This window comes from Haliotis asinina, chromosome 9, assembly GCF_037392515.1.
Source record: "Haliotis asinina isolate JCU_RB_2024 chromosome 9, JCU_Hal_asi_v2, whole genome shotgun sequence".
Classification (NCBI taxonomy): Eukaryota; Metazoa; Mollusca; class Gastropoda; order Lepetellida; family Haliotidae; genus Haliotis; species Haliotis asinina.
In genome coordinates this window covers 43,398,833-43,426,561 of record NC_090288.1, presented here as the reverse complement: position 1 = coordinate 43,426,561, position 27,729 = coordinate 43,398,833, and the positions used below count along the sequence as shown (strand labels likewise).

At 38.9% G+C, this 27,729-nt stretch overlaps 1 protein-coding gene across 1 annotated transcript in view; it reads left to right on the top strand.

Annotated features, from left to right (window-relative positions):
• Positions 1 to 22,252, top strand: part of LOC137295544 (guanine nucleotide-binding protein G(i) subunit alpha) — a 60,717-nt gene extending 38,465 nt beyond the window's left edge. The window contains exons 3-9 of the mRNA XM_067826929.1: positions 367 to 508; positions 10,685 to 10,842; positions 11,782 to 11,910; positions 12,376 to 12,505; positions 13,247 to 13,400; positions 15,135 to 15,331; positions 17,456 to 22,252. Of these exons, the coding sequence (XP_067683030.1) occupies positions 367 to 508; positions 10,685 to 10,842; positions 11,782 to 11,910; positions 12,376 to 12,505; positions 13,247 to 13,400; positions 15,135 to 15,325 (904 nt within the window). The 3' untranslated portion in view covers positions 15,326 to 15,331; positions 17,456 to 22,252. The remainder of the gene's footprint in view (positions 1 to 366; positions 509 to 10,684; positions 10,843 to 11,781; positions 11,911 to 12,375; positions 12,506 to 13,246; positions 13,401 to 15,134; positions 15,332 to 17,455) is intronic.
• Positions 22,253 to 27,729: the final 5,477 nt, after the last annotated feature.

The window sequence follows — 27,729 nt, the reverse complement described above, 5'->3', positions numbered from 1 at the left end:
CTGGCCATATTGATGTCAATTACAATGATATTTGTGAAAATTATCGTAGTAATAATGACAATGATAGTAATGGATAAAATTCTGATGATGGTGAATATGTTCTTCCGTTGATGAGAGATGATGGGGATGAGTGTCGTCTGCTGCTACTGCTGGTGATAGTAGTGATGAATATGTTCGGGTGATAGGAGATGACGATGATGATGATGGTGGTGGTGGTGGTGATGACTGTCAATGTTGATGTCCTGGCAATGTTTATAATATTCTGTTCACGGTTGACCAAATATTGAGAACAGAGGTGCAATTCAAATATGGATAAAACCACAATGGGAACAGTGACTTTTATTTACATGCTTCTTTGCATTTCAGAATTATACATGAAAAGGGGTATTCGCAAGAAGAATGTTTACAGTATAAGCCGGTGGTGTACAGCAACACGATCCAGTCAATGATTGCCATCATCCGTGCCATGGGTCAGCTCAAGATTGACTTCGGACACCCAGATCGGGCGGTGAGTATGGTAGTATTGATACTGGAATCATCAAACACATAATGTATTCATGGACTATATATTGTAAACCGTTCATGGTATCTGGAATGGGTTCAGTTTGCTCCATGGATATGCGGCCATCTGAAGGTCGTTGGTTCAGACACAAGGTCACTGAATGAAAAGCACTGATTGTGGATTCATCAGCAGTTGTGGGTTTCCCTAAGATAAAAAGTGTCAGGATGAGAATTCATTATCAACCACTCACTCTTGGGTTATTGAGATCATTGGCAAACTCACTCATTCACTTTTTGGGTTATTGAGAATGTTGGCAAACTCACTCACTGACTCACAGGACAAATCAGACTTTCTCCTCTTTCACCCACCCAGTACAAGACACATGTTCTTGAATTGACATTTCTTGGACACATCTGGGTAAAAACACGTCTGCTTGGGCTCTTTTTCACAAAAGTGGAATAATAGTTATATCCACCATAGTTTGGAGCACTACAACTGCTTCCTGAATCAGAACTCTGGACCTGCTTAATTTCAAAGACTGATTTCAGTTGTATTTCAAATCTTGCTCATGACATCTTGCATGTGTTGAGACCTTAACAGTCGAGCATTGTCTGTTTGTAAAACATCATAGTAAAATGATGTTGCCATTGTAATCCCGAGGTGAAGGTCAAGAGTTGGGATGTTGACTTTTCCATGCATAGAAGGTTTACCTGTGGCTCGTGACACCAATCCATGGCTGATCTGGATTACCTAGGCAAGTTGAGAGATCCTGGAGAGTTCCCCAGCCCCAAGGGTTATTCCTAATCTGCCACTAATCTGGCCAGTGCTTGTGGTGTCAAGGCAAGCAATGGTCACGTGATGCTTCGAGCTCACTTTTCCTCAGCTCATCTGTATACACACGCACGTTTTCTGACCGGTTGTCACAAATCCCATTTTGCTGCATATATTAAATATGTCCTTAGGTGGATTTCCTTTGAAAACTGACTATACTGCTTAGTTTTCCGTTTCAGATGTTTGATGATGTTTTTGACAAGTGCATATTTGGTTACCATACAACTAAAACTCAAGTTAGCTGACAGGAAGTAATCATACCCTATTGTTGTGAGATGTAGATCATAATATTAACCACTGCTCTTGTCTGGTATGGTTCCATTTTCTTCCTGTGGTGGGGTAGTCTAGTGGTTAATGCTTTCACTTGTCGCGTTGAAGATCTGTGTTCAGTTCCCCATATGGGTACAATGTGCAAAGCCCATTTCTGATGTACGCTGCTATATTGCTGGAATATTGCTAAAAGCATATCTCTCTCTCTCTCTCTCTCTCTCTCTCTCTCTCTTTCTCTCTCTCTCTTTTTCTCTCTCTCTCTCTCATATGAAGGAACAGGTCTATTTGTGGGTTATTGATCAGTAGCCTTCCTCGGTCATCCCTGTCTAAATTGGGTGGGATATTGTAGCGATATATGAGTAGGAACACTGAGATAGTTGTATATCTAATGTAACTAGGTTTCGGGAGGTTTACAAGTAGTGGTGATTGTCTCTGGTGTAGAGGCTAATGGAGTCAGGGCAGTGTCTGTCCCCTGATACCCAGCCACACATCACATCACTGGTGTAGGCCAGGAAACAGACTCGGAAGGAAACGAGTCAACTTATCATGTTTCTATTCATATTACATGTACAATGTGTGTACATTAGCAGCATCTTTACTTTCAATTTCTACTGGTCAGCATTGATCAGTTGCCATGCCAACCGAGACTAAGGAGAAGTTGACATTATGACATTGGCCTCAATATGTTTGTACATCAGAACTGATGGCAGTCTGTGAACAGCAGTAAATGAGAGGGTTTCTGTGTGCTGTGGACTCGTACATGCTCATGGGGAGATTAAGATCCTGGTTAAAAGACCTTTATTTCACGACAGGAAATTGTAGCATGTGTGAAAGGGAGTATTGATCACGTTCTTCATAGGTACATGATATCGACACAAATATCACATGTAGGACAACAATGAGCAAAAACGCTTTTGTCATGTTTGGTGTTTCTGCGCTTCATAAAAAAAGTTGTCATGAAAGCAAAATTTCAAAATCTCACCACAGTTTGGGAAACTTTAACTTGAACTGGCAATGTTCCTTCTGTATGCTGTTTTTTTGTTTTATGGCAGTGATGCGGTAGCCTGATGGTTGTGGCGTTCCTTCGTCACACTGAAGACCCTGGTTCTGTTCCCAACATAAGTACAGTGTGTGCAATGATCTGGTCTCCCCCACCGTGATATTGCTGGAATATTGCTAAAATCACTCACTTTTTGTTTCATGTGGTCCATTTACCAAACTCTTTTAACCTTGGATCAATCTTGGTGTGTTGCATCCAGGATTTGAACCCACCCTTTCAGAGTCAAGACACCTTATGAATGCAGTGACTGAGTGGGTTAGAGCACTGACTCTTCATGCTAGTAGTTAAGTGCCTAGATCTTAGGAATTATCAAGCGAGAAACCAACACCTAGACAACTTATTTCCAATATTTTCTTTTCACTCTGCCTGAACACGCAAAAAGAGTTGTTTATTTTGACAGAGCACAGTAAAATATTGCTGGTGACAAACCAAACCAACATATGATGAAACATGATCGTACATTTCATGCAACAGGATGTAAGGCCATCTCTAAAGACAGCAGCCATTACACAACTCCTCCAGTCAGATGCCATGCTGCGCAGCTAAATAAATCACTTTGACAACTACGTGTTTCATAAGGTTCTGGTGATTTCCTTCAGGGTATGAGGCATGTGTCCTCCTGCCTGAAGGGTGGAGATCATAGGGGGTGGGGCCAAGGATGTTAATCATAGGGATGGGGCCAAGGGTGGTATTCATAGAGGGTCGTAGTCAAAGATTGTATTCCAGGAGGTGGAGAAGAAGAATGGTATCGACATGGGGTGGTACCAATGATGGTATTCTTATGGGTTGAAGTCAAGAATGGTATTCACTATGGGGGTGGGGCCAAGGATGGTATTGACGGAGGGTAGATCCAGAGATGGTATTCATAGGGGGCTGTTATGGCATCAATATGCTGAGTATGTGACCAGGTTTGTAGTGTGGTCATGCATGACGGAGTGGTTAGATCATTGAACTTGTTTTGATGGGCCTGAAGTACTTTGTATCATTAACCCAAATTATTACTTCACTTTCAGGAATGGATTTTGAGAGCTTGATATCAGTGCATAATGCATCTTGTGCATAATGGCTTACTATGGGGTATGTGGGTTTTTAAGTGGATATGGGAGCCAAATTGAACCGAAAGGACATGAAGAGGGAGAGGTGTGCCTTCCACTGTTTATTCTCCCCATTACCTGTACCATTTCACAATGCAATTATTGTAAGCCAAAGTTAAGATATAAAAGCTATCAATAATGAACCCACAGGTCAGTTTATGATCAGCTAGCCTTCCCCTTCGCCACAACCGTGGTACATTATATGTGTTATAGTACCTGTCTACTGATTGCAACATTTATTTGAAAGTTTCCTTCCTGGTAGGCTCGTGATAGAGACCGAGGCACTTACCAGGAAATATGGCTGAGATTGACTAGATATGTCAACAGACATTGTTGAGGCCTCTGGAATGCTTTGGCTGTGGTACATTGGTTGGTGGGATGGGAATTGTTTTCCTTGTCCCATTTGGGTAAAGGACATCATGTCTCCTGTTTGCAGTATTTGCAGCACTGGGAACATAGTTTGTTCATAACTCATCAGTCTATAAATAATGAAGTTTGGACTAGCTAAACCTGTGATGTGGCATGAACACCCTACATGAGTTTTAAATAGGAGTATTAACTAAGGTGATGCATTAAATGTGTGAGATTGAATTTTCTGTCCATTTATTCCCTTAATTCAGAATTTCACAAGCCAGATCATAAAATACAACTGCTTCTTTGTTTGTAAAATGTTGAAGACAGTAGGAGTATCTATAAATCTTCATAAGTATTACTATCTACATGATTTGTGTAAATACATTAATATGATATATTAGGACATTCCTTTCAAGAACATAAGACACAACACCCACACTAACTTTTTCAACTGCTCTAAATGTTGTATGTTTGACAAACTTCCAGCAATAATTTGAAAGTCATTCCTAAACTTTTCTTTTCTGAAGACACAATTAGTCACAAACAACTAGCCCCGCTCTTGCTGTCAACACTGCAGATCCAGTGACGTGAGGATGTCACATGACAGGGTCTGTGTGGTGATGCTTCCTGTGTGAAGCGATCAACACCCAGTCCTGGCATGTGACTAATGCCTGTTGAATGATATATTACCGAGAATATGGACATAATCATCACCAGTTGTTGATGTGTTAGACTGGTAGTCCTATCGGTCACCATCTTACTTCATGTTGGGTCATCAAATGACTGACAGTAATGAATGCACTAGGTAACAGGTGCTTGTTCATGGAGAGGGTTAGGCTGCTAATGAGTTTGGCCACATCATTAATGCAGTGATCAGTGGCCATGATGTGGTCTTGCTTATGTGCTTGAATGATATATATGTATAAAGCTTATGGCATTTAACCTCTAAATGATTATTTAATACCGGAGATAAATTATTCTCAACTCGAAGGTCGCAGTAAGATCATTTGATTTCCAGGGGTGCCTAGTAGTTAAAGTGTTTGCTTGTAATGCTAAAGACCAGGGTTCAATTTCCCACGCAGTGATATTGCTGGAATGTTGCTAAAAGTGGCGTAAAACCGCACCTACTCATGCACACGTTTGATTTCCACATGCACATCACACCTCTCACACACTCACTCAGTCACTTATACACAGCATACACAGTAATTAGTCTGTGTACTTCATCAGTTGATGATTGAAGGCATTATGCATAATATATGTTCTAATCAGTTTCCTTCTGTGACGATATGGAACCATGTATTAGGCCAAGTTTACAAGGCGTATGTTCTGATTTAGGTTGTCTTTCAATCTACTCTGTCAAGCTCAGCATTTTCAGATATATCACTTCAAACAATGTTATTCAAACTTTAGGCGACATTTTGTTCTGCTTGCTATACAGGTCTGTTGACTGTAAATTTTGTTCAAATGGTTTTAAAGGTGTGCTGTTAAGCCAACAGCAGGTGCCCCACCCACATTGAACCTTTATCTTTTTAAAACTGCCAGGCCATCTTGATAGAGAATGTTGAAGGTTTAAAACCATTCTTTTCATCTGTTTACGTGTGAGGCCCATTTTCTGGTGTCCCACGCTGTGATATCACTGGAATATTGCTGAAAGCAGCATAAAACCAAACTCACTCACTCACTCTTTTCATCTGTGTTTTTAGAGATACTTTCCTGTGAAATACATATATGAATATAAAGCAAGTGAGAACGAAACGCCTGGCCTTACTATTCAGAAAGCGTTGTAAAGCAGTCTTTCTGATTTCTGTCACAGGATGAATCAAAGCTGCATGCATGTTCAGCGATTGGTTGTTTACATATATGAGCCAGCTACGCATTCTTCCAGTCATTCCTTCTGCTGGCAGTATTAACGATACTTCTGGCCGAATATGACGTATTCCCCCATGGACGGCCAAGAAGCAATAAAACATGGCAGTTTATTACTTGACAAATATCCGTGGGTAGTAACTGTAGTTATGGGGCTTGATTGGCACTTACAAAAAGATAAGCCTAGGCTTTCACCAAGCACCTATTAGGATCAGTTGGCCTGATTGTATTGTTCTGCAAAATGGGATGTGGATGGTTTCTGGTGATAATACCTTGTGGGATGTGAAAAGTGGGATGTTATGTGTTGTTTGTCCTGAGTATGGAGGGACGTGAGTTATTAAAGTTTATATTTCCCAGCAAGATGAGATATGGGAGATCTTCGATAGTATCACCCTCTGGCGGGATGTGAAATGTAAGAGGTTGGTGGTATGTTGTTTTTTAGTTTAGTTGTTTGTCGTTTAACACAGACATAGGATTCCTCAGAGGGAGAAGATACAATGTAATGGGTGTACTTGTTTCAGGACCTTTATGACAGAGAAGAATGAAAGTAATAGATCGTATGCTGTGGGCAGATTGTATTACCAAATGGGAATGCGTCTCAGTATATTTGGATACAGGTTATGCCCATTGTATCACGTGTAGAGCTGTAGATGACTGATATCACAACAGTTTCAAAGAGTTGTTTAGTTTAAATCCTAAAGGATTTTATAGACAAAACTGTTTATTCTTAATTTTCTGGTCAGCCTTGGTTGCATTATATAATCATGATTAATGGGATCATTATTGAGATAGATTTGATATCGGAACAAGATTGGTTTGGTTTGAATTGATTTGGACATAATTTCTGCAGCTGCTGTATGCTTGCGCTTGATAGTGTGATTGAATAAGATGTTGTTTTTGAAGGTGAATGAATAGGTTTTCCATGACTGCAATTTGTGATGTATAGAAGCACACGATCTGCTTCTCAATCAACAAACTGCTGTCGTCTGATAGTAGCTTTATGTAGACATCATGCAGAACTCTTGTCAAGATAATAGATGTATTAATATTGAAATGTGTAGTTTCCCTGACCCCTTGATAGTCTGTTATATGCCATGCCTACATGAGTCAGGATAATTATAAAATATAGATTTTATTCAGAAAATTACATATTCATGTTTGGTGAATTGGGCTCACTGGAAGAAGCAATGGGCAGAACTACCATATTCACCCTAATACACGTCTTGGACGTTTAGGAAATTTGCAAAACATCTACTTATCAATACCATACATAACTGGAATGATTTCAGTGATTAAATGGAAGCGAGCAACGTAAACTCAGATATCAGAATTAAACTAAAAATTTGTCAATCATATTTAGCAGGGATGTACATCCTCCTTTTATGGCACTGCGTCATGTTGAATATCGGTAAAGCATACATGAAACTGCACACTGTCTTGCACAGTTTGGGTCTTAATAAGGTTTGTTTGTTGTTAAAACAAGGCATTCAGCAATTATCCAGCTATGTGGTGCAGTGTCACAAAGCTATTGTGACACCATGGTAGTTGTAACTCCTTAACTAACATAGACTTTCGGCTGTCATAGTGCTACGATAGCTTTCTGAAACAGGGCCCTGGTCTGTAAATAATGATGGCAGGATGAGACAATCCAGTGATCAACAACATGAGCATCAAACAGTCTTAATAAGAGCTAGCTATTTTTGTTGCCTGCAGATTTATCTATGGCACATTCAGTGGCATGAGATGAGTTGTTATTTGACGAGTACGGTACATCAAGCTTTGACATCCAATAATACTTTGTATGTTCAGCTGTCCTATGCTCCACTGATCATGGTATAACAATATGTATACACTCTGGTTGGTACATACTGTGAGCAGCACATGTGGCAAGGAAATATTCCATGGTATAAATATGCTAATGATATGGTATCACCAGGTATTAAAAGGACAGTGCTGATGATCTGTTAGCAACTGTTGGTGATTTCACCTTCCCTTGAAAGAAATATACTTGTTCTGATAATATACTGAACAGCAAAAGACACTCAACACTGGATTTTTGTCAAGTGTAATGAAGGTGTCTCTGAGAGGACATGAGACTTTCTACAGTTTTTCATTCAGGGACCCCTAAATTATAACTGGCGCACAAAGATCTGAGTTATGATTGGTCTTCAGCAACCCATGTGACTGATGGTATTAATGCTCAGACTTGCTGACTTGGTTGATGCATGTAATCGTATTCCAAATGTATGATGTCCGTCACTGGATTGTCTTGTTCAGACTTGTTTATTTACAGATAGAATTGTAGTGTGTGGTGTTAAACGAAAACACAAATGGAAATCTACTTTGTCTCACTACGATCATGGCATTCACATCAACCAAGAGTTGTCATGTGAAATGTAACAAATATCTTTCCTAAAAGCAAAATTATTACTTTGATTGTTTTCAGTTGCCTTGGTCTTTCCAGTTGCCTTGGCGATTGAAGAAAGTATATGTCTGGCCAGATAAGTTGGCTGTATTGTTTCCTCACATTTCTCTCGGGCACTGATATGATGTTTATTCCACAACTTGATTCACAGTATGATGTGTATATCATGATGCATGATATATGTGAATCAAGATATGATTTGTAAGTTCATACCTGAATTGTGGTACAAATATATGTCACAACAGTATGTGTATCACAACTCGTTGGACAAGAAATGTCACGATTGTTGAGTCATGCCAATATTTGTTTAAAACATGACACTATATCATACATGCATCACAATAGTCCAGACACAATGTATTCCACATGGAGTGAGCATTTGTTTAGATGAGAGACATACATCGAGACATGCCAGATTATCAAGGGGAACCTTGACTGATTTAGCCGTGCAACTGTGTGAACTGTGTTCCTTAGTAAAGAAGGACATAAGTTGCCTGACCCAGAGGAATAAACGAATAAACAAATACAGAAAGGAATGGGGACACAATTTTCCTCATGACAGGAGGAATGCAATGATTCATACAGTGCAATATCAATAAAGCCTGTACCATTTCCTCTATGTTGGCAATGTTATAGAACTTAGAAGTGCATGTGACCACCACAGCATCAAAACATATTATCCTTGGTTACTACTAAAACTACTTTGTAATTCCTGTAGGGGAATTTGTACTGACATCGATGGCAAACTTGGGTCCAAAGAGCAGGCATAGATAAAACATAAATATGCGAATTAATATTTGGAAATACACTTTCTTTGCATGGAAATCCTAAACTGAAGAGTCCTGGACCCTAATTCATAGAGCAATCATAATGCTATGATTGTCGTAAGCCAGTGTTATGGTATATGATTTACGACAGTTGTAGCGTGGCACTAACTTTGTGAAATGGCACCCATCTGTGTTGTATGATGTAAGGGGGGGTGGGTTAGCCGTGTGGTTTAACCGTTGACTTGTCTTGTTGAAGACCCAGGTTCGATTACCCCCTTGGGTACAATGTGTGGAGCCCATTTCTGGTGTCCCCCGACAATTCCTGGAATATTGCTAGTAGCGATATAAAACCATACTCGTTCACTCACTCTACTCTGTACAGTTCTAATCCCTTCTATTTGTGGGGTATTTCAAGACTTAAATTGCTGAGTTTTAGCATCAAGTTTGGGCAGAATGGGATTTGAGTTTCATGCCTTCACAAGCTCTGTGTTCTACTGTAAGCCATTGATCTGTCTTAAGGAATCCAATGCTTACTGTTGCTGGGATATAACTGAACGACTGCTCCGTAGGGACAAATGATGAATGTGTAAGTTTTGTAAAACTTGGCAAACCGTTTCATGTTGTTGCTCTACTACAAGCCACTGATCTAGTTGCCCGAGCTCAGCTACCTACTGTTTGCTGGGATATAACTGTTACAGTTGTCCATGGGGAGAGAGAATAAAAGTATAATTTTTGTAAAATCACACAAACCACTTGGCAAATGACATTCATGACAGAATGTGTTATGTTTCAGTTCTTCATAGTTAGGCCCAAGCGGATTCTGGGATAGAATTTCACCCCGGCAACCTTCTGGTTGGAAGTGGTGCATTGTCAGACTTGAGAGAATGATTGAGTGTCATCATTCCCAAACTCGCTGATCATCTTTCACAATATCAATCACTGGGTTTACAATAAAACAACAAGACTTATGTTAACTCTTACAAATAGTAGAGGGAGTTCATTTATAATTTACGATATGTCAGAATCAATAAATGGTGATATGGTAATAATGCATGTTTTGAGAGTGCATCACTACTTACACTTCCTTATGGTCATAGTTGTTTGTACAGTAATTGCTCTTGAGAGGTGATTAGTGGATTATGAGAAATTTGGATGTGTACAAGTTACAATTTCAAATGAAAACCCGACTAATTACAACACTAACAACTGTGTGATGCAAGATGATGGTCAAAATTCATGGCCTACAGTGATTTATAATCCTTCTTGAAAACCGTCAAAAGCAAAAATGACACCCCATGCTAGAGCCTTGTGCATGTGCATCCCAAGCATTGTGTTTAGGGGTGGTGATAAAGAGATATAGTGGTGCATTCATAACGTGTCTGTCTTTTAAAAGTTTAATAACATTTACACTTCATATCAAAAGTTCAGGCTCCCCTACCTGTTTTGAAGAGTATTTTTGTGAAACGTGAATTTTGGAAAAATGTATTAATTGCGTTTGTGTTTTGTTTCCAGGACGATGCTCGTCAGTTCTTCTCGCTGTCTGGAAATGCTGATGAGGGGGAGCTGTCTGCAGAGGTTGCCACGCTGATGAAGCGCCTCTGGAAGGACCTCGGTGTACAAGAGTGCTTCAGCCGATCTCGAGAGTACCAGCTCAATGACTCAGCTGAATAGTAAGTAATGGATGTCAATATCATCAACATCAGATACGTTTGCTGAAGGCAATTTAAATCCAGAGACGAATACATGGGAATGTTTTAAGAACACCTCATGCAAATTTAATTAAAGTGTGTTGAATATTTGAGTTAAAAGTGTCAGAAGAAATTGGTAGGACTGTAAGTGATTGATGAGTTGACCAAAGGGAGGGAACTCTTTCATATCATTAATTTCAATACTTAGACACCTGCCTGGTTGTGCCTTTTGCTATTTGCAGGATTTTGTGATTTATTATTTTCTCGGTTTCCATGGAAACATTTCGGACTTAGTCTCAAAATGGAGGGATGGGCTTCATTTCTGGAACAGAACTTAAAAACTTCTTAACCTCTGTCAGTAAAACATGGCAGATATATGTGGCAAACCCCAAAGTGGTGCCTTTTGCTATTTACAGGTTTTTGGGATTTCTTATTTTCTCGGCTTCCATGAAAACGTTTTGGACTTAGTCTCAAATTGGAGGGATGGGCTTCGTTCCCGGAGCACAACTCAAAAACCATTTGATATCTTTCAGCAGATCTTGGCAGATATATGAGACAGATCTTGAAGTGGTACCTTTTGCTGATTACAGATATATGGCATTTATATTTTTCATGATTACCATGGAAACAATTCAGACTTAGTCTTGAGATGACTCTTGTTTATTTGAAAGCTCACTTATTTAGCATTAATTATTTAGTTACTGTTGGCTTTCTGTTAACATGGGACAGAGGGGTAGCCCAGTTGTTAAAGCATTTGCTTAAACTGAACACCCATGTTCAGTTCCCCACATGGATACAATATGTGAAGCCCATTTCTGATGTTTCTGGACAGGACTTTGCTGGAATATTGTGAAAAGATGTATACCCATATTCACAGTCACTCATTAATAACATACCTAATACTGACATCATGTGTTTCAGCTACCTGAATGCCCTGGACCGCATCTCCAACCCTGGCTACATTCCCACTGAGCAGGATGTGCTGAGAACAAGAGTCAAGACAACTGGCATTGTAGAGACACATTTCACATTTAAAGATTTGCATTTCAAGTGAGTGGAAGAAAACTGAAGACACTATGTTGTAATGTAAATTGCTGATGCTTTTTTAAGCCAACAGAAGTATTATGATTACGTTATTTCTAACTTACCTGTTTCAGAATTCAGAGATCTTTTTTCCCTATGACAATGGAACTCTCTTGTAGTAATGTAAATTGCAGTTTGTATGTGGTCAAAGGGAGATAATTGAGAAATGTCATGTGTCTTAAAGACTGTCAGCTGATAAAATCTGTTGGTGTTTAAGGAAGTTGATACAAGCCACATTGTCGTATTTGAGTCAGTTTTTCAATCATAACCAATTGAAGTGTTCTATAATCTTATCATTGATGTTTAGGTCTTGCATATGTCTCATGTAGTATCACTCTCCACTGTATGCCCGAAATACTGCTGATGTGACGTTAATGGATGGACTTACATCTGTGAATTTGTTTGCTGAGCTGTTTCCGTATGTTGTTACAGAATGTTTGATGTTGGTGGTCAACGGTCTGAGAGGAAAAAGTGGATCCACTGTTTTGAAGGTGTGACTGCCATTATCTTCATTGTAGCCATGAGCGAGTACGACCTCACTTTAGCCGAGGATCAGGAGATGGTGAGTGGTCTGAACACCAACAGCAGACATTATAAGGCATCAAGTAGTCAGATGTTTCACACCGTCATTTCATGTGCAGAGGGGATGGTGGAGTAACCCTTCCGTTAAAGTGTTAGCTTGTCACACCAAAGACCTGGGATCGATTCCCCATATGAGATCAATGTGTGAAGCCCATTCTGGTGTCTTGTAGCATGATATTGCTGTGATATTAAAAAATGGAACATACAGCTCAATGGATTACAACTTCTTGTTTACAATGTTGATTATGTAGATTCTTACATGGTTTTCAATCTATATGTGAAAACGATGTAAGAATCTACATCGAAACGTCGCTCAACCTAATAAACTTTAACTTTAACTTTAACGGAAAGGTTTCTCCACCATCCCCTCTGCACATGAAATGATGGCGTGAAACATCTAGAATTCTAGAATGCCCATTAAACAAGTTGCTGTGATATTGCTAAAAGCTGGGTAAAACCATACACACACTCATGTGCAGAGCATTAAACTTGTAATAGGTATAGCGATCCAAATAGTATACAGGTCACTATTCTGATTTAACTTTTGAGAGCTGAAAATAACAAAAAAAATCCTGACAATCAGACTCCTATATGTTAACCTATGTACCAGTGTCTCCATGATAAAGACAGTTAACTGTGTGTATGTTTAATGCGAGTACAAATTTGTGTGGAAGAATTTTCCAGAAGTATTTTGATTGATGTGGTGATAATGTCTCCCCAGAACCGTATGATGGAGAGTATGAAGCTGTTCGACTCCATCTGCAACAACAAGTGGTTCACTGACACCTCCATCATCCTCTTCCTCAACAAGAAGGATCTGTTTGAGGAAAAGATCAAGAAGTCAGCCCTCACTATCTGCTTCCCAGAGTTCACAGGTAACAGGACAGCACAGTCAAAAAGGAAACACTCAACCTGGGGCATCCTTGATAATCCTGAGGCATTTTCTCTCCATTAAACTTACTTGACCTGTGAAAATCCGGGTTAGAATTGGGGTTCAGCCTCCCAGCTTGTCAAAAGAGGTGACTTACAGGTGGTCAGTCTCGCTGGCTTGGTTGGCTCATTACATTTATAACACTGATGTTCAAAATAATTTGCAAACATGTTGTCAGAGTTGTTCATTGTACCTGCATACATTTGCTCCTGAATCTAGTGAGACTGTTGCAGGTTAAATTTCAATTTCCTATATAACTTGTCAGCCTTTCAACCAGTACACATTACATATGTGATGTTCACAACTGCCGTCCTGGTCCACTATAGTGTGTGCACATGAGTTAAAGGTTGGTGCCTCCTCTCCCCAACTGTTACAGGATGGTACCTGTTGTTTACCTTGCTGGTGTATGATAGTAATGGGATAGAACAAGAACTGGGTGCTGTTGTAGAAAGCTGTGTGAGCACTAAGGTTACCAAACTCACATGTCCTAACACGGACTCAGGGCAGTCTTAGCGCTAAGGTCATCAAACTCACATGTCCTAACTCGGACTAAGGGCAGTCTTAGCGCTAAGATTACCAAACTCACATGTCCTAACACGGACTCAGGGCAGTCTTAGCGCTAAGGTTACCAAACTCACATATCCTAACACGGACTCAGGGCAGTCTTAGCGCTAAGGTTACCAAACTCACATGTCCTAACACGGCCTCAGGGCAGTCTTAGCACTAAGGTTACCAAACTCACATATCCTAACACGGACTCAGGGCAGAGGTTACCAAACTCACATATCCTAACACGGACTCAGGGCAGTCTTAGCGCTAAGGTCATCAAACTCACATGTCCTAACTCGGACTAAGGGCAGTCTTAGCGCTAAGATTACCAAACTCACATGTCCTAACACGGACTCAGGGCAGTCTTAGCGCTAAGGTTACCAAACTCACATATCCTAACACGGACTCAGGGCAGTCTTAGCGCTAAGGTTACCAAACTCACATGTCCTAACACGGCCTCAGGGCAGTCTTAGCACTAAGGTTACCAAACTCACATATCCTAACACTGACTCAGGGCAGAGGTTACCAAACTCACATATCCTAACACGGACTCAGGGCAGTCTTAGTGCTAAGGTTACCAAACTCACATCTCTTTGCCAGTATATTGTTTGAATGTGTGACCTTTGTCCATGGGCCGAGTCTAGACTAGAACTGGGAGTGACACTTGAATGAATGTTGGTGTGTAGGTTCAGTTGTCTTAAGCACAATGCTAAATCCTAATTCACCTGTATATTCAAGATAAACTGACTGAAAATAAGACAGCATCCATTGAAGCAGTCCCAGACAACTAAATACATGGGTCTTAAGCTGTTCGCAAGAATGATTATGACAAAGAATAATTCTTACAGCATTTTTAATTTCACGTCATATAAATTCTTTTCTGGTCTCACAAAGGATCCTAAAAGGACAATCAACCCCCTGCCAATCAAAGCCACATTTGTTTGTTTTTTTCAGGGATGCAAATTTTATGCCGATCCACAGATTTCTGCGACATTATTTCAAATTGATAATTTCAATTACCCCCTGAACCCCCATTCGATGACACAATAATAAGTTCTCAGCTGACAAAGATTTTTCTGTTGCCATCCCTGCTTCTTGCAACTTGACTGACTTCGACCTTGTGTTGCAGGCTCCAACACCTACGAGGAAGCAGCAGCTTACATTCAGCTGCAGTTTGAGAACCTCAACAAGCGCAAGGACACAAAGGAGATCTACACCCACTTCACTTGTGCCACAGACACCAACAACGTACAGTTTGTCTTTGATGCAGTGACAGATGTCATCATCAAAAACAACCTCAAAGATTGTGGTCTCTTCTAAGCTTAAGTGAGTTTTGTAATTTCATTTTTCACTATTTATAAGGTGACTTTTTTTAACCTTGGATTAGAGGAATTTGAAGGATCTTTTGTACATACAAATAGGATAAGTATGCAAATGTACAATTTTTATTGAAACATTTTAACAAATTACTAAATTTGTATAGTATCTGTAATAGCCTGTCAAAGACATTAAGAGGGGTGGCAATTTTCAACTGTGGCTGTGATGAAACAACATTTACTCTTGAGGATTAGCATTACAGTGAAGCTGAGATAGAATACACTTCCCGATAACATAGGTGCAATACGATTCCTATCTGGATACAGTAAGGTTTAGCATTACAGTGAAGCTGTGATAGAATACACTTCCCGATAACACAGGTGCAGTACGATTCCTATCTGGATACAGTAAGGTCTAGCATTACAGTGAAGCTGTGATAGAATACACTTCCCGATAACATAGGTGAAATACGATTCCTATCTGGATACAGTAAGGTCTAGCATTACAGTGAAGCTGTGATAGAATACACTTCCTGATAACATAGGTGCAATACGATTCCTATCTGGATACAGTAAGGTCTAGCATTACAGTGAAGCTGTGATAGAATACACTTCCCGGTAACATAGGTGCAGTACGATTCCTATCTGGATACAGTAAGGTCTAGCATTACAGTGAAGCTGTGATAGAATACACTTCCCGATAACACAGGTGCAGTACGATTCCTATCTGGATACAGTAAGGTCTAGCATTACAGTGAAGCTGTGATAGAATACACTTCCCGATAACATAGGTGAAATACGATTCCTATCTGGATACAGTAAGGTCTAGCATTACAGTGAAGCTGTGATAGAATACACTTCCCGATAACATAGGTGAAATACGATTCCTATCTGGATACAGTAAGGTCTAGCATTACAGTGAAGCTGTGATAGAATACACTTCCCGATAACACAGGTGCAGTACGATTCCTATCTGGATACAGTAAGGTCTAGCATTACAGTGAAGCTGTGATAGAATACACTTCCCGATAACACAGGTGCAGTACGATTCCTATCTGGATACAGTAAGGTCTAGCATGACAGTGAAGCTGTGATAGAATACACTTCCCGATAACATAGGTGAAATACGATTCCTATCTGGATACAGTAAGGTCTAGCATTACAGTGAAGCTGTGATAGAATACACTTCCTGATAACATAGGTGCAATACGATTCATATCTGGATACAGTAAGGTCTAGCATTACAGTGAAGCTGTGATATAATACACTTCCCGATAACATAGGTGCAATACGATTCCTATCTGGATACAGTAAGGTCTAGCATTACAGTGAAGCTGTGATATAATACACTTCCCGATAACATAGGTGCAATACGATTCCTATCTGGATACAGTAAGGTCTAGCATTACAGTGAAGCTGTGATATAATACACTTCCCGATAACATAGGTGCAGTACGATTCCTATCTGGATACAGTAAGGTCTAGCATTACAGTGAAGCTGTGATAGAATACACTTCCCGATAACATAGGTGCAATACGATTCATATCTGGATACAGTGCTTGTACTTCAGAAGTTTTATACTCTGTTTCTTCAGGTGAATCACAGCCCTGAATCATTTGTTTTAAAGTTTCAGACAGCAAGGTTTGGATGTTGTAGGGGAGAAACTTATAAATTTGGGAGCACTTCGCAGATTCTGCTATTCATTGCCTCCCAAGAAGTACAGGAGAAAATGAATATTCTGGTTCTTGAACAGTTACTGTTATTTTTCACATGTTTTCACATCAAAAGAACTTGTAATGTATGGTATATGATGCAATACAGTAGCTGTACGTCAGTGCATTTTATCATAAACATTGAATAGCTGTAGCATTAAAACACTAATTCACTCAGTCCTCTCTTAATCTCATTTAGATTATCCTTTATCTTATCTAAATCTCCCCCATTGTACTGAAATCTTTGTTATTTTTGCGTGCTAATGAACACAACATTTCATACATAAATGATGTAAAATATATAAACCTCAGATATTTGTATCTCTATCAGCTTGTGTTGATATAATTGATATCAGTAGACACTTGGGTTAGATTGTCTGTGTTTTAAAAAATATATATCACATCCTTTTTCTCCTTCCAGACTGTGGTCACGTGTCTGTGCATCACTCATGTGAGCTGTTGTCAACTTGGTGTTGAAATCTACACGTGTGACTGATGTCTCTAGCTGCCACCAGGGGTCACTGTGTTAGTGGATTGTGACGCTCGTTAAATCTGTCATCATTTGTCTGCATGAACACTGTCACGTCTGCGCCAACTTGGAAACACTTGCCATATCATGTTGGAAGACATTGCAGAACAAGCTCCTAGGAACTTGTTCGAACAATTCAACATTTTGTACAAATATCGTCATTTTGTTTGATTGCCGAAACTGTGTGGAATTCCTGTACAACTGTTAGTGGTTTGTGGTGAGTTTCGATCACAGTACACGATAACAGTACAAGATAACAGTATGGTGGGAATCATGGCACGCAGATCTGTCGTCATGACAACATTAAGTGTTAATTTTTCTGCATACTGAATACTGTGCATGAACAATGATATATATGGCCAGAGTCTAGCTGATCTGTACAGCAATGTTATTCGTCTGATACAATATCTACACAGCACTTCAACTGTACTGTTGTCATTCACATGCTACAAAAATTCTCTATGAACCTGTATCCCATTTGTACATCTTTGAGGTTTTTTTGGGAAAACTTTGTTTTGTATTTGATATTTTAATTTTGTGTGAATGTACTTCAACTTTGTGAAACATTTATTTTATTTGTAGCGATGTTTTTATTGTTATTTGCGATGTTTGGTATTACAAATTCATGGAATTCATCTCGGAATGAATCAACAGAGTATGGTTAGTTAAAAAGGTAACAAGATTGCTTAGGTATTGTTTAAGAACAAAATATCTCTAATGTGACAAATTATGTATAAAGGCTTGTAAATGACTGTATTAGCGTTGACAGGTCTGGTGTCTGTTCTTTAGTCTGTTGAATAATTTTAAAAAGAAATAGTGCAATCTCTGACCTATATTGACTCATCTGTATGTACAGCCATTCTTAGTCTGAACTGGTCAGATATTCAACCTTCCTGTCACCATGGTAACATGAGGGTTTTTTTGGGGTGCTGCATTCATGTTTTCAAGAAAGAGAATTTTATCCCCAGTGAAGAAGAATATTGATGCAAAAATGTGTGCCAGAAATGACTTGAAACACTCACATATCTGTTCTGTCAGTAAATATTAGAGTCACCATGATGACCCACCTTTGAAACCCTCATGTTGTCATGGCAACAATTCTGTGCAATTACTCTGATGTTTATAATGTCAGCTATGTTGTGTAAACTTGTGTTTTGCATCTCTGTTGCTTATGTAAACATCTTTATTGAATGTTAACATTCAAATGTTTAGATTTAGGAGATTTTTCTGAAAGTAGAATCACAAACCTGTTTACCAAATTGGGCCACACTTATGAATATTCATGAGCTCAAATCCACAGCATTACCTTATATGGAAACAGTATTTGGGTGTATCCATAAGGGATCTGACTCAGATATGGCCACTTGAGGAGTAAGTTGGTGTAACATGCACACAAACACAGATTTTTAACGACATCTTATCTGTTAACTACATCAAGTCTGGATTTAGGTACATGCATTTTTTACAAAGTGTTATATCCAACTCTGGTATTGCCAGTTACTACAACCAGCAGATTGTCATATGAGCAATTTTTTTGGTGTTTATATTTGGAAGCAAGTACTTAAAGAGAAGATAATTTGTATTTTGAAAAATTCCTGAATTTATGCACATATTTTCCTTTCTGATAAGTCCAGCATTTATGTCAAAGAAATAGTTTTTATGTGTGCCCTTTGATGCAACCACCCTTAAGCACAAAGCACAAGTGTAATCTTATTCTGAAGAGACCTCTTCACAAAATGCAGATCTAATGGGTACTTGGAACTAATTAAATTGTATTACACTGATTTACAAGATAGATTATGTATGAGTTTGAACAGGACCTCACTGAAGGATTGGGGTTTTTTAGCCAACGTGACTGTTGATGTAAATCCTATATTTTCTGTGTCATTCTGAGATGTAAGTTTGAGGGAGAGGAAGAAGGTTCTCTTCAAAATGCTCATATTGTCCATGAGAGTTTTCTTATGTGCAAAATGTTCATTCCACTGGACCAGTGCATTTCGGAAACCAAACCCGACCGCAGTCTGATGTCACCATTGTACCATGGACACACCCGAGTCCTGAAATGGTTAAGCAAGACCAGGATTGATGGTTACATTCATATCAGCATCAAATTTGAAATTCATTTGTGCATAGATTTTACAAAGATCTGAATCATATGATCTGCTACAGTATCAATCAGATTTCAATTATTTTCTTTCGTGAATACAAATCAGCTTTCATATTTGTTTGTGAAGTCATTCCACTATATTATGTTCAGTGCAGGCAGGACCAAAAAGCGTAGCATATTCCAAGGTGTGTTCGTTCAACTTCTTGAAATATGATCACCATTTATATAAAGGGATTTTGTTTTTTGACATTTTTTCCTGAGTTTTAAAACTAAGAGATAACTAGCTCCAGATTGGATTTTGAAGAACAAGCATAATGTGTGTCACTATAATCAGGTCCAGAGTGAAATCTTGGTGAGAGTAAGTTTGGGAACAGAATTTGGAAAGTGGTTTAATTAAAACATGTAATAGAATTCTTGAGGAACTTAAATCAGAATTCCAATTATGGAGCTAGGTATGTGCCCGAAATTGTGGAAAACTAAAACTCTGGAGCAAAGATTTCCAGCTAAATTGTGGGAAAACTTATGAAAATAAGTTCATGTTTATCAATTTAGTCTTGATCCATAGGTAAAAGTTTGGACATACAGTGCTGCTCATAAATAATTCTCACTTTATCACAATTGGTAATATTAAAAGTAGTTGTTGCTTTTATGCACTCATATCCAGGCACATTGCCTGCTCATGGTGCTGCATATATTAGCTGTATATTTGCACAGTTGTGCTGTTTTGGATTATATCTGCAGAATTACTGTAGTATTACTGTTGTGATTCTATAATCATCACAGCAGTACTGCATTTATCACCTAAAAGGGGTAGAATGTTGTGAGCGGTGGTGTAGGTCCAGATGTGATAAATTGGAGCTTTGTCCAGAGTAAGGATCTATGTCAAGGCCATTTGATGCACCAAGGCTGTTCATGGGGTACTAGGCTTCAATCTCTCTGAAATGGGGGTCAACTGAATTTTGGTGTGTTTGCTATAATTATCAACAAATCTGCATTGAATCAGACTTGAAATTTAATACTGAATTAATTTTTTAAGAATGTGGGTTTGACAAAATGATTATCCTGCATTCAATTTCATAGCCACTGCATTTGTTTCTAGATCTCATCATAATACTGTTGTATCCAAGTCCTGCTTCCTTGGTGTGTCACACATTTGTGATGTCAAATGATCTTATCCCTTTGGTGAGAAATCATATTCAGAAAGCTGCTCCGTCACCTCTGTCAAAGCTTTAGCATCCAAAGACACAGGAACTGCAAACTGTTACACCCTGTGAATGTGTGAAATTTTATTGATACAAATAGCTTACTTTGAAGTTAATGTTTTATGAAAAAACGTCATGTAGCTCCAGCCTTGTGTCACGTCAATCTTGCTCCTGAATTCTATACTCCCTCATGCTTTCATTTTGTTATGTTCCTTTTTATTATTCAAATATATCATGATTAAAACATTGTGAATCATTATATAATCAGCTGATATGTCTTGATAAAACTTCCACTTTCTCAACCTATTCAATATTGTAAGCAAAGAGGCATCATCCACTTTCTAAAACAACATTGATAAAAAAAATCATGAGATCATCATCTCACTGAATATTTTGTACGTGGTCATATTCTAATTTCTTTCATTCGTGTCTCGGCATGGATCATTCGAGCTGCTCTTCCGTGTGTACAGTTTGTAATATGTAGGAAGATGTATTTATGCGAAAGATATGTATTCTTTTTGATTCTTTACAACAAAACTTTACTACCATACTGCTGGGTTGAAATGATCAGGACTCGGCGTATATTGCTCATACGCAAGCTGTGTGAACAATCTGGCTGTATATCAGCGTATATCTTATATCCAGAATCTCCACTGAGCTCACTTTTCTAAAGTGAAAATATTTTTGATTTTCAGCAATTATTTTTGCCTCCTTATTGCCAAATGATCCACCGATATTGTACTGTCAGTGTTTTCATAGCGGTATTATTACCAAATACTAGTAGTCTTGAACAATGGGATTGATAGATGTCCTCATTCAGGGCTGCTATGCTGTCACATTGACTGTTTGAGGAGCATTTTTTATGAAAAGACAGCTTCTTTTTTTGCAGAGGATGTGATGTTTCGGTATAGATCCTAACACTGTTATCAAGCAAATAACGGTGTTAGGATTGACAATGAAACATTGCATCCTCTGAAGAAGTTGTTCTATCCATAGAAAGTGTCCTTCATCATACCAGCTTCTAAATGCCACTTCAGGAAACTGATAAAGGATACTTATCTTTACATGTTTTGTAGTCTCTGCCATGCATGATCCTAAAAACAGGACTACAAAGTTCATTTAGACGAACCAGATACTGTACACATTCTCTGGCTGTTGAGATTCAGTTTGCATGGCTGCTGGATCATCTACTTACGTTCCTACTATTTTTAGTTATTTTGTAAACATTTATGCTCTCCTGCTTTTCTGACTATCTTCTCCTGTCCTATTTATTTCCGTCTTTGCAGTCAGTGTCTGTAATTTTACCACATTTTGTTGTTTGTATGGTATATGTAACCCGTGATGTAATGCTTGTTGATAGAGAATAAATTTTAGATACAATTCCTGTCTGCCCTCTGTCTTGTTTGTATAGCACAGTGACACTTTAGGTCAAGGCAAGGGTTTGATTGTGTTGATATTGATGAGGAATGTTTTCAAGGCATTTGCAGGATAACACATGCCACTATACCACTAATTTTCAGCCAGTTAAGATCTTTGAAATATTTTATTTCCTCCAACATGTAGTTTTTATTTTTTAATCCACTGGTTTTAAATGAACAACTGGTGAGCTGAATTTGTGTGTATTGTTTTACACCTCTTGTAGGAATACTTGTAGGAATGGGCTTCACATTGTACCCTAGAAGAGAATCGAACCCAGGTCTTCATCCTAACCAGCATATACTATATCCACTAGGCTACCCCACCACACCTTACCATAATGGGCAAAATAAGGGGATATTTGCATTTTTATGACTCATATTTTATCAGTGAGTCAATGAATAAGTAGGTCATTCGTAATTTCAAAATTCACAAATATCCCTAACTATTTTTGTCAAGTATGGTTGGATGTAAACAGCCTTAGCTACTTCTTAACCTAGGGGGTGGGGTGGTTTCAACAGCTATGTTTCGCTGTGCTCAAAAGGCATGCACAGTGACTAGGTTCGTGGGGCTTGAAACAGTTATGCATGAAAGGAGTATGAGGTCTTCAGCAGTAGTCGGATCATGGTTGTGAAACAAGTAAATGATCAACTGGTTACATAAACAAAAACGTGTTGATAGTGATAAGCAGACTCCATGTCGGGTTTATTGACACCTGTATGTCTGCCTGTCTGCTGATGACAATATACAATGCACAACTTCAATCACTGACCACATCCAATTTGAAATTAACAGCTATCGGGCTTATAAGCCATAAACAAAGAGCCGGCTAAGCGTATAAGCTAATGAACCAGTGGCCAATGACAAGACGTCGTTACACATGAGTGCACACCCAAGGACTCGGACTGGGTTCGGTATCGCGGCTGCTACGTTTCGAGGGATGAAAACGCAGGTACAAAATATTGCACTTTTGATTTGCGATTTTACGCTTATACTTTTGTTTATTTGTTTTTAACAGTCACCAATGCATTTTATATATCATGAACAAGTGATAAATGTGTTTTAAATATGTTTGATTTTTTGGCTGCATGCGACCTTTTATGTAGTAATAACTGTTTTTGGTACCCTGTAGTACTGAGGAATGGCGTATTCTTTTGACAATGAATTACAGTTTCCACACTGGTGCCATGGAAGGCGAGTCAGTTTAGGTCTTCTCCGCTAACTTCCGTATACTTTCACGCGGGTCTAATCAGTACGTTACTACTGTAATTAGTACGTTTGGACCTGACTATCCAGTAACTGACTTTATAAACGTCAAGGATACCATGAGGGTGGATGGACAAAAGCCCCTCGGACAAAAGTGCGGTGGAACACTGTCTTCACGGGGACACTGATCTTGACTGCTGTGGTAATATTTGTCGGGAGAATTTGAAATATTTCTGCATATGATCTGCGTGACTTAGTTGCATGTATCCCCTTGTATTTTATGACATGACTAAGATTTACGATATCATCAGTAGTCTGTTATGACCTGTACACATGATGCTGTGATATGTCACTGGAATATCGCCACGTAAATGTATAGTGTGAAGTCTCTCAACTGAAACTTTAAATTTGTGAAGGAGAGACTTCTAACATGTGGTAAACACGTGCGCGGAAGAGCAAAAGTATATTTACTGGGTGTAATGTTTCACGCGTAAGAAAAATTGTTGGTAAGCGTTACGTCAAATCACAGTGGCAGGAAGCTTGGGACATTCCAGTAAGTGTGCCGTTTTCTTTCCTTTTAATGTTAAAGCAGACTTAATCGAAACATGATTCATGAATGCTTCTGGTCTGTTATTTCAGCAACATTTGAGGGTGAATATTTCAACATTTACATGAGAATTAAGCATATGAATACACAGACCGTTAGAAGTGTTATTAACTATCGAATACGGATGAAGAGTTCCACAAGTGCTTTGTAGAGCGGAGCCCAGATCAAGTATAGTTTATTAAATTTGTTATATAATATAAGACAAAATGTTGTGGATGTCAACTTCTTCTGTAATATGTTCATCTGTGGTGCTAATCTCTTGATGTTGATAGCTTCTGAAATTTTGCGTCGTCGCCAATCACGGATGTTCGATGCTATGATGGTTTTTGTGGAGTGTGACGGATTGCTCACAGTGTGTCCAGAAAGGGCTGCCTTACGATCTGACTTCTCTACTGAAGTTTTGTAGGTTATTTTTGTGTGTCTGCCTAATGACAATGAGGCGAGATGTCTCTCCTACATAGCTGCTGCCACAGTCACACATAACCTTATAGATGCCGCCCTTGGGCTTGTGAATGGTCTCAGTTGATGTACATCTGCCATTGACCACTCAAGAACCTTATTAAATTTGTGTTTTGTTTTAGATCTTTTGGCCCAAAAAGGTACATCAAAGACAAACACATGTATTTTGGAGATATCCGGTTTTGAGTACATCGGTTCTGAATGCGCTCGCGGAATATGCCGAGGCGGCCCGAGTGCCTCTCAGTTTGTGATCTATGGCGTCACAGTACGAATGACGTCACAGTTCCTTTGCTTAGTAACTGTGTCTGTCACATCATAACAATACAACTCTCGACGTTGTGACGGCCGCGAAAAATGTGAGTACATCACGTCTTGCTTCAAGCACGATAGTGACTTTTGTGAAACTACTTAAAAAGGTGTTTCCCAGTCTGTCAACCTTGATCCAGTTCACTGTGGGGTGGGGCTTACCCGCTGGTTCAGGAACTGTGTAGATGGACGAGGAAAAGTGATGGTTGTCAAGATCCGGTACACCTTCAGTGTAAGACTACCTTCCGCCATCTTTGAAAGCAATCGAGTTTACTTTTGGTTAGGGTTTGGGTAAGGTATAGTGTTAGGTTTAGGGCAAGGTCCAGGGTTAGGGTGAGGTTTAGGGTTAGGGTAACGGGACACTAAACAATATGGTTGGTAAGTATCGAATACCGGATACCTACCAGCCATATTCACGTCACCCTAGCCCCAACCCTAACCCCATTCACAAGTCGAATGCGTTTCTGTGGTTTTGGATGGTTTTTGAAGTATAAACATATTTTATAAAATAATAATAATTATAAAACCAACCAGAATTTCTACAGGCGTCAACGCCTTCATGGGGCATGTAAATCACCTGTTACACAAAGGCATAGTCTCTGAATATATGTGATTTTGATTGTAACCATTTAAAACCCATTAAAATTGAAACGGAGCACCAGTAAGATCAGAAATTCTTAGAACTTGATGAAATCTGGACTTGCTTAATTTCGGACTTTACCACTGCAGGTAGGACTAAGCTGTAGGGAACATAACGTGGTTCGGGTACTGTGAGACAGACTAATCCTTTATTTGTGACAGTAGCAATTTGAAAAAAAATCATGTTCAATTTCTGTGGTCCTTCCAAGAGAAAAATCCTAATTTCCTCTATTTATACTTCGGACCGTTGGCACTGAGTTAGATATGTATTTATTTTACAATATATTCCCTGTAACACTTTCATAGTTACTATTTCATAGCTTTTGTTTTCCTGGCAAAGCTTACAATATATTTCAAAATGTTTTACCTGATCTACATGGCTTGTTCCAAATACTTTTCAATGTTATAAAGATAATTCCCCGTGTATCTGACATACAATTTGATCCTGTGTTGTGTTAACTCTGTAATGCCGATCCTGTAATGCCGATTTATTAACTTTAAAGCCTTGCTGCAAGTCTTGTTGCCGATATAGATTTTATTAAGCTGAGAGTGTTTCCTCATGGTCATTATCAAATCTTGGGAACAGAAAATATGTACATACACAACCAAGTCCACACACGCACTGCTTTAAGAGGGGCGGAATGATAGCTTAAAGTGGTCAAAGTGGTCATCGACACACCAACAGACACGGGTGCGTGTCTCCATTTCTGGTGAACCCCGTCCTGATATTGCAGAATTGTTGCTAAGAGTGACCTAAACCTACACTCACTAACTCTTTCTAAAACTATATAACATTATCAGCTGACGTATCAGAGCCATGTCAGTACATGCATGTCCATCTGTAATATATAATGTTTACTGTCTTGTTGCCATCATTAACCTTAGACTAACGTATGCCAAAACATACACTCATGGGCAAAAGAACGTGAACACTTTTTACTTTGAAGTTTTGGCAAAGTTATCCAAGTTAGTAAAATCTTTTGGGCCAAAACGGTCCGCCCAGACACTTACTAATCATTGTCCTAAACGCAACATGTTGGCTGTTTAGAAGCAGTTGAATTTGCGAAAAATGGCAAAACGTGTATCTCAATGCTGGCCGAGATGTGGTATAAAAAGGCAGCGAATCTATGACCACGCATCTCAGCTGACAGAAAACCACCTAAGTTATGCCACAGGTAACAGCGCAAGAGAGGGCCATAGGTATGAAGCAGATTGGCGCCAGCACAAGCCATATTGCCAGGACCCTAAACTGTACACGCGGTGCCATCATCAGGCTGTTCCAACATTACAGGCAGACTGGCAGCACCCTAGACAGACCACAATCAGGCAGACTAAGTGTGACTACCCCACAGGTAGCCCGCCACCTGCCTACTCTTCATCTGCACATCCAGTTCATCACGTGGGTGGCAACAGCTCATGCCAGGGAAGGACTGAATTAGGAAAAACGAACCTGTGAAAAACATGAGTAAAACCATATGTGTATAGAACAAAAGCTTTTTCATGAAATGTATCCATTAAAGGGCTCTCAAAGGCTTGATAAAAGTATTTTTTCAGTTTTAATTTTTTTTAATATTTCAAAAAATATGTCGTATACTCTGTGAAAATATTGATTTACCTTTCTTGTCAGAAGGTGTGCTGGCTGTAGATTCAGTTTAGCAATCTCATTTATTGTTTGAAGTATTTCCCACGACAGGAAAATTCCAAATTCCAAAGTATGGCATCTTGTTTTAAAGCTAAAAGAACACAAAACATAATGTAATACAGAACAGAAACCTATAACTATAATTTTCTCATGTTAATTTTCATTTTTAAAATATTTTATTCTAAAGAGATGATCAACAGAGATCCTGTACCGGATCCAAAATTTAACTAGTTGAAAGAAAATACTATCTCACTGAAAATGTCAACAAGGATCCTGGACATGTTATTTGGGGATCATAACATTTTTTAGACTAAAAAGGGCATTTGCAATTAAATATTTGGCCTGAATATATATTTCATATTTATGTATATGTGTTCTGGTATCTGTTATGACTTTTGATGACTTTAGCAAATTTGATAATTTTTTCATGAAATTATCTTACTTTTTTTTCCTTCAATGTTGACACCTACATATAAATCAGAATATCTTACCTTGCTTGACTAATCTTTTTCTTGAACAAAAAAACCCCTGCCAAACAGCCGTAATATTTACATTGTGCATGTAAATCAAAGTCTAGAGGTC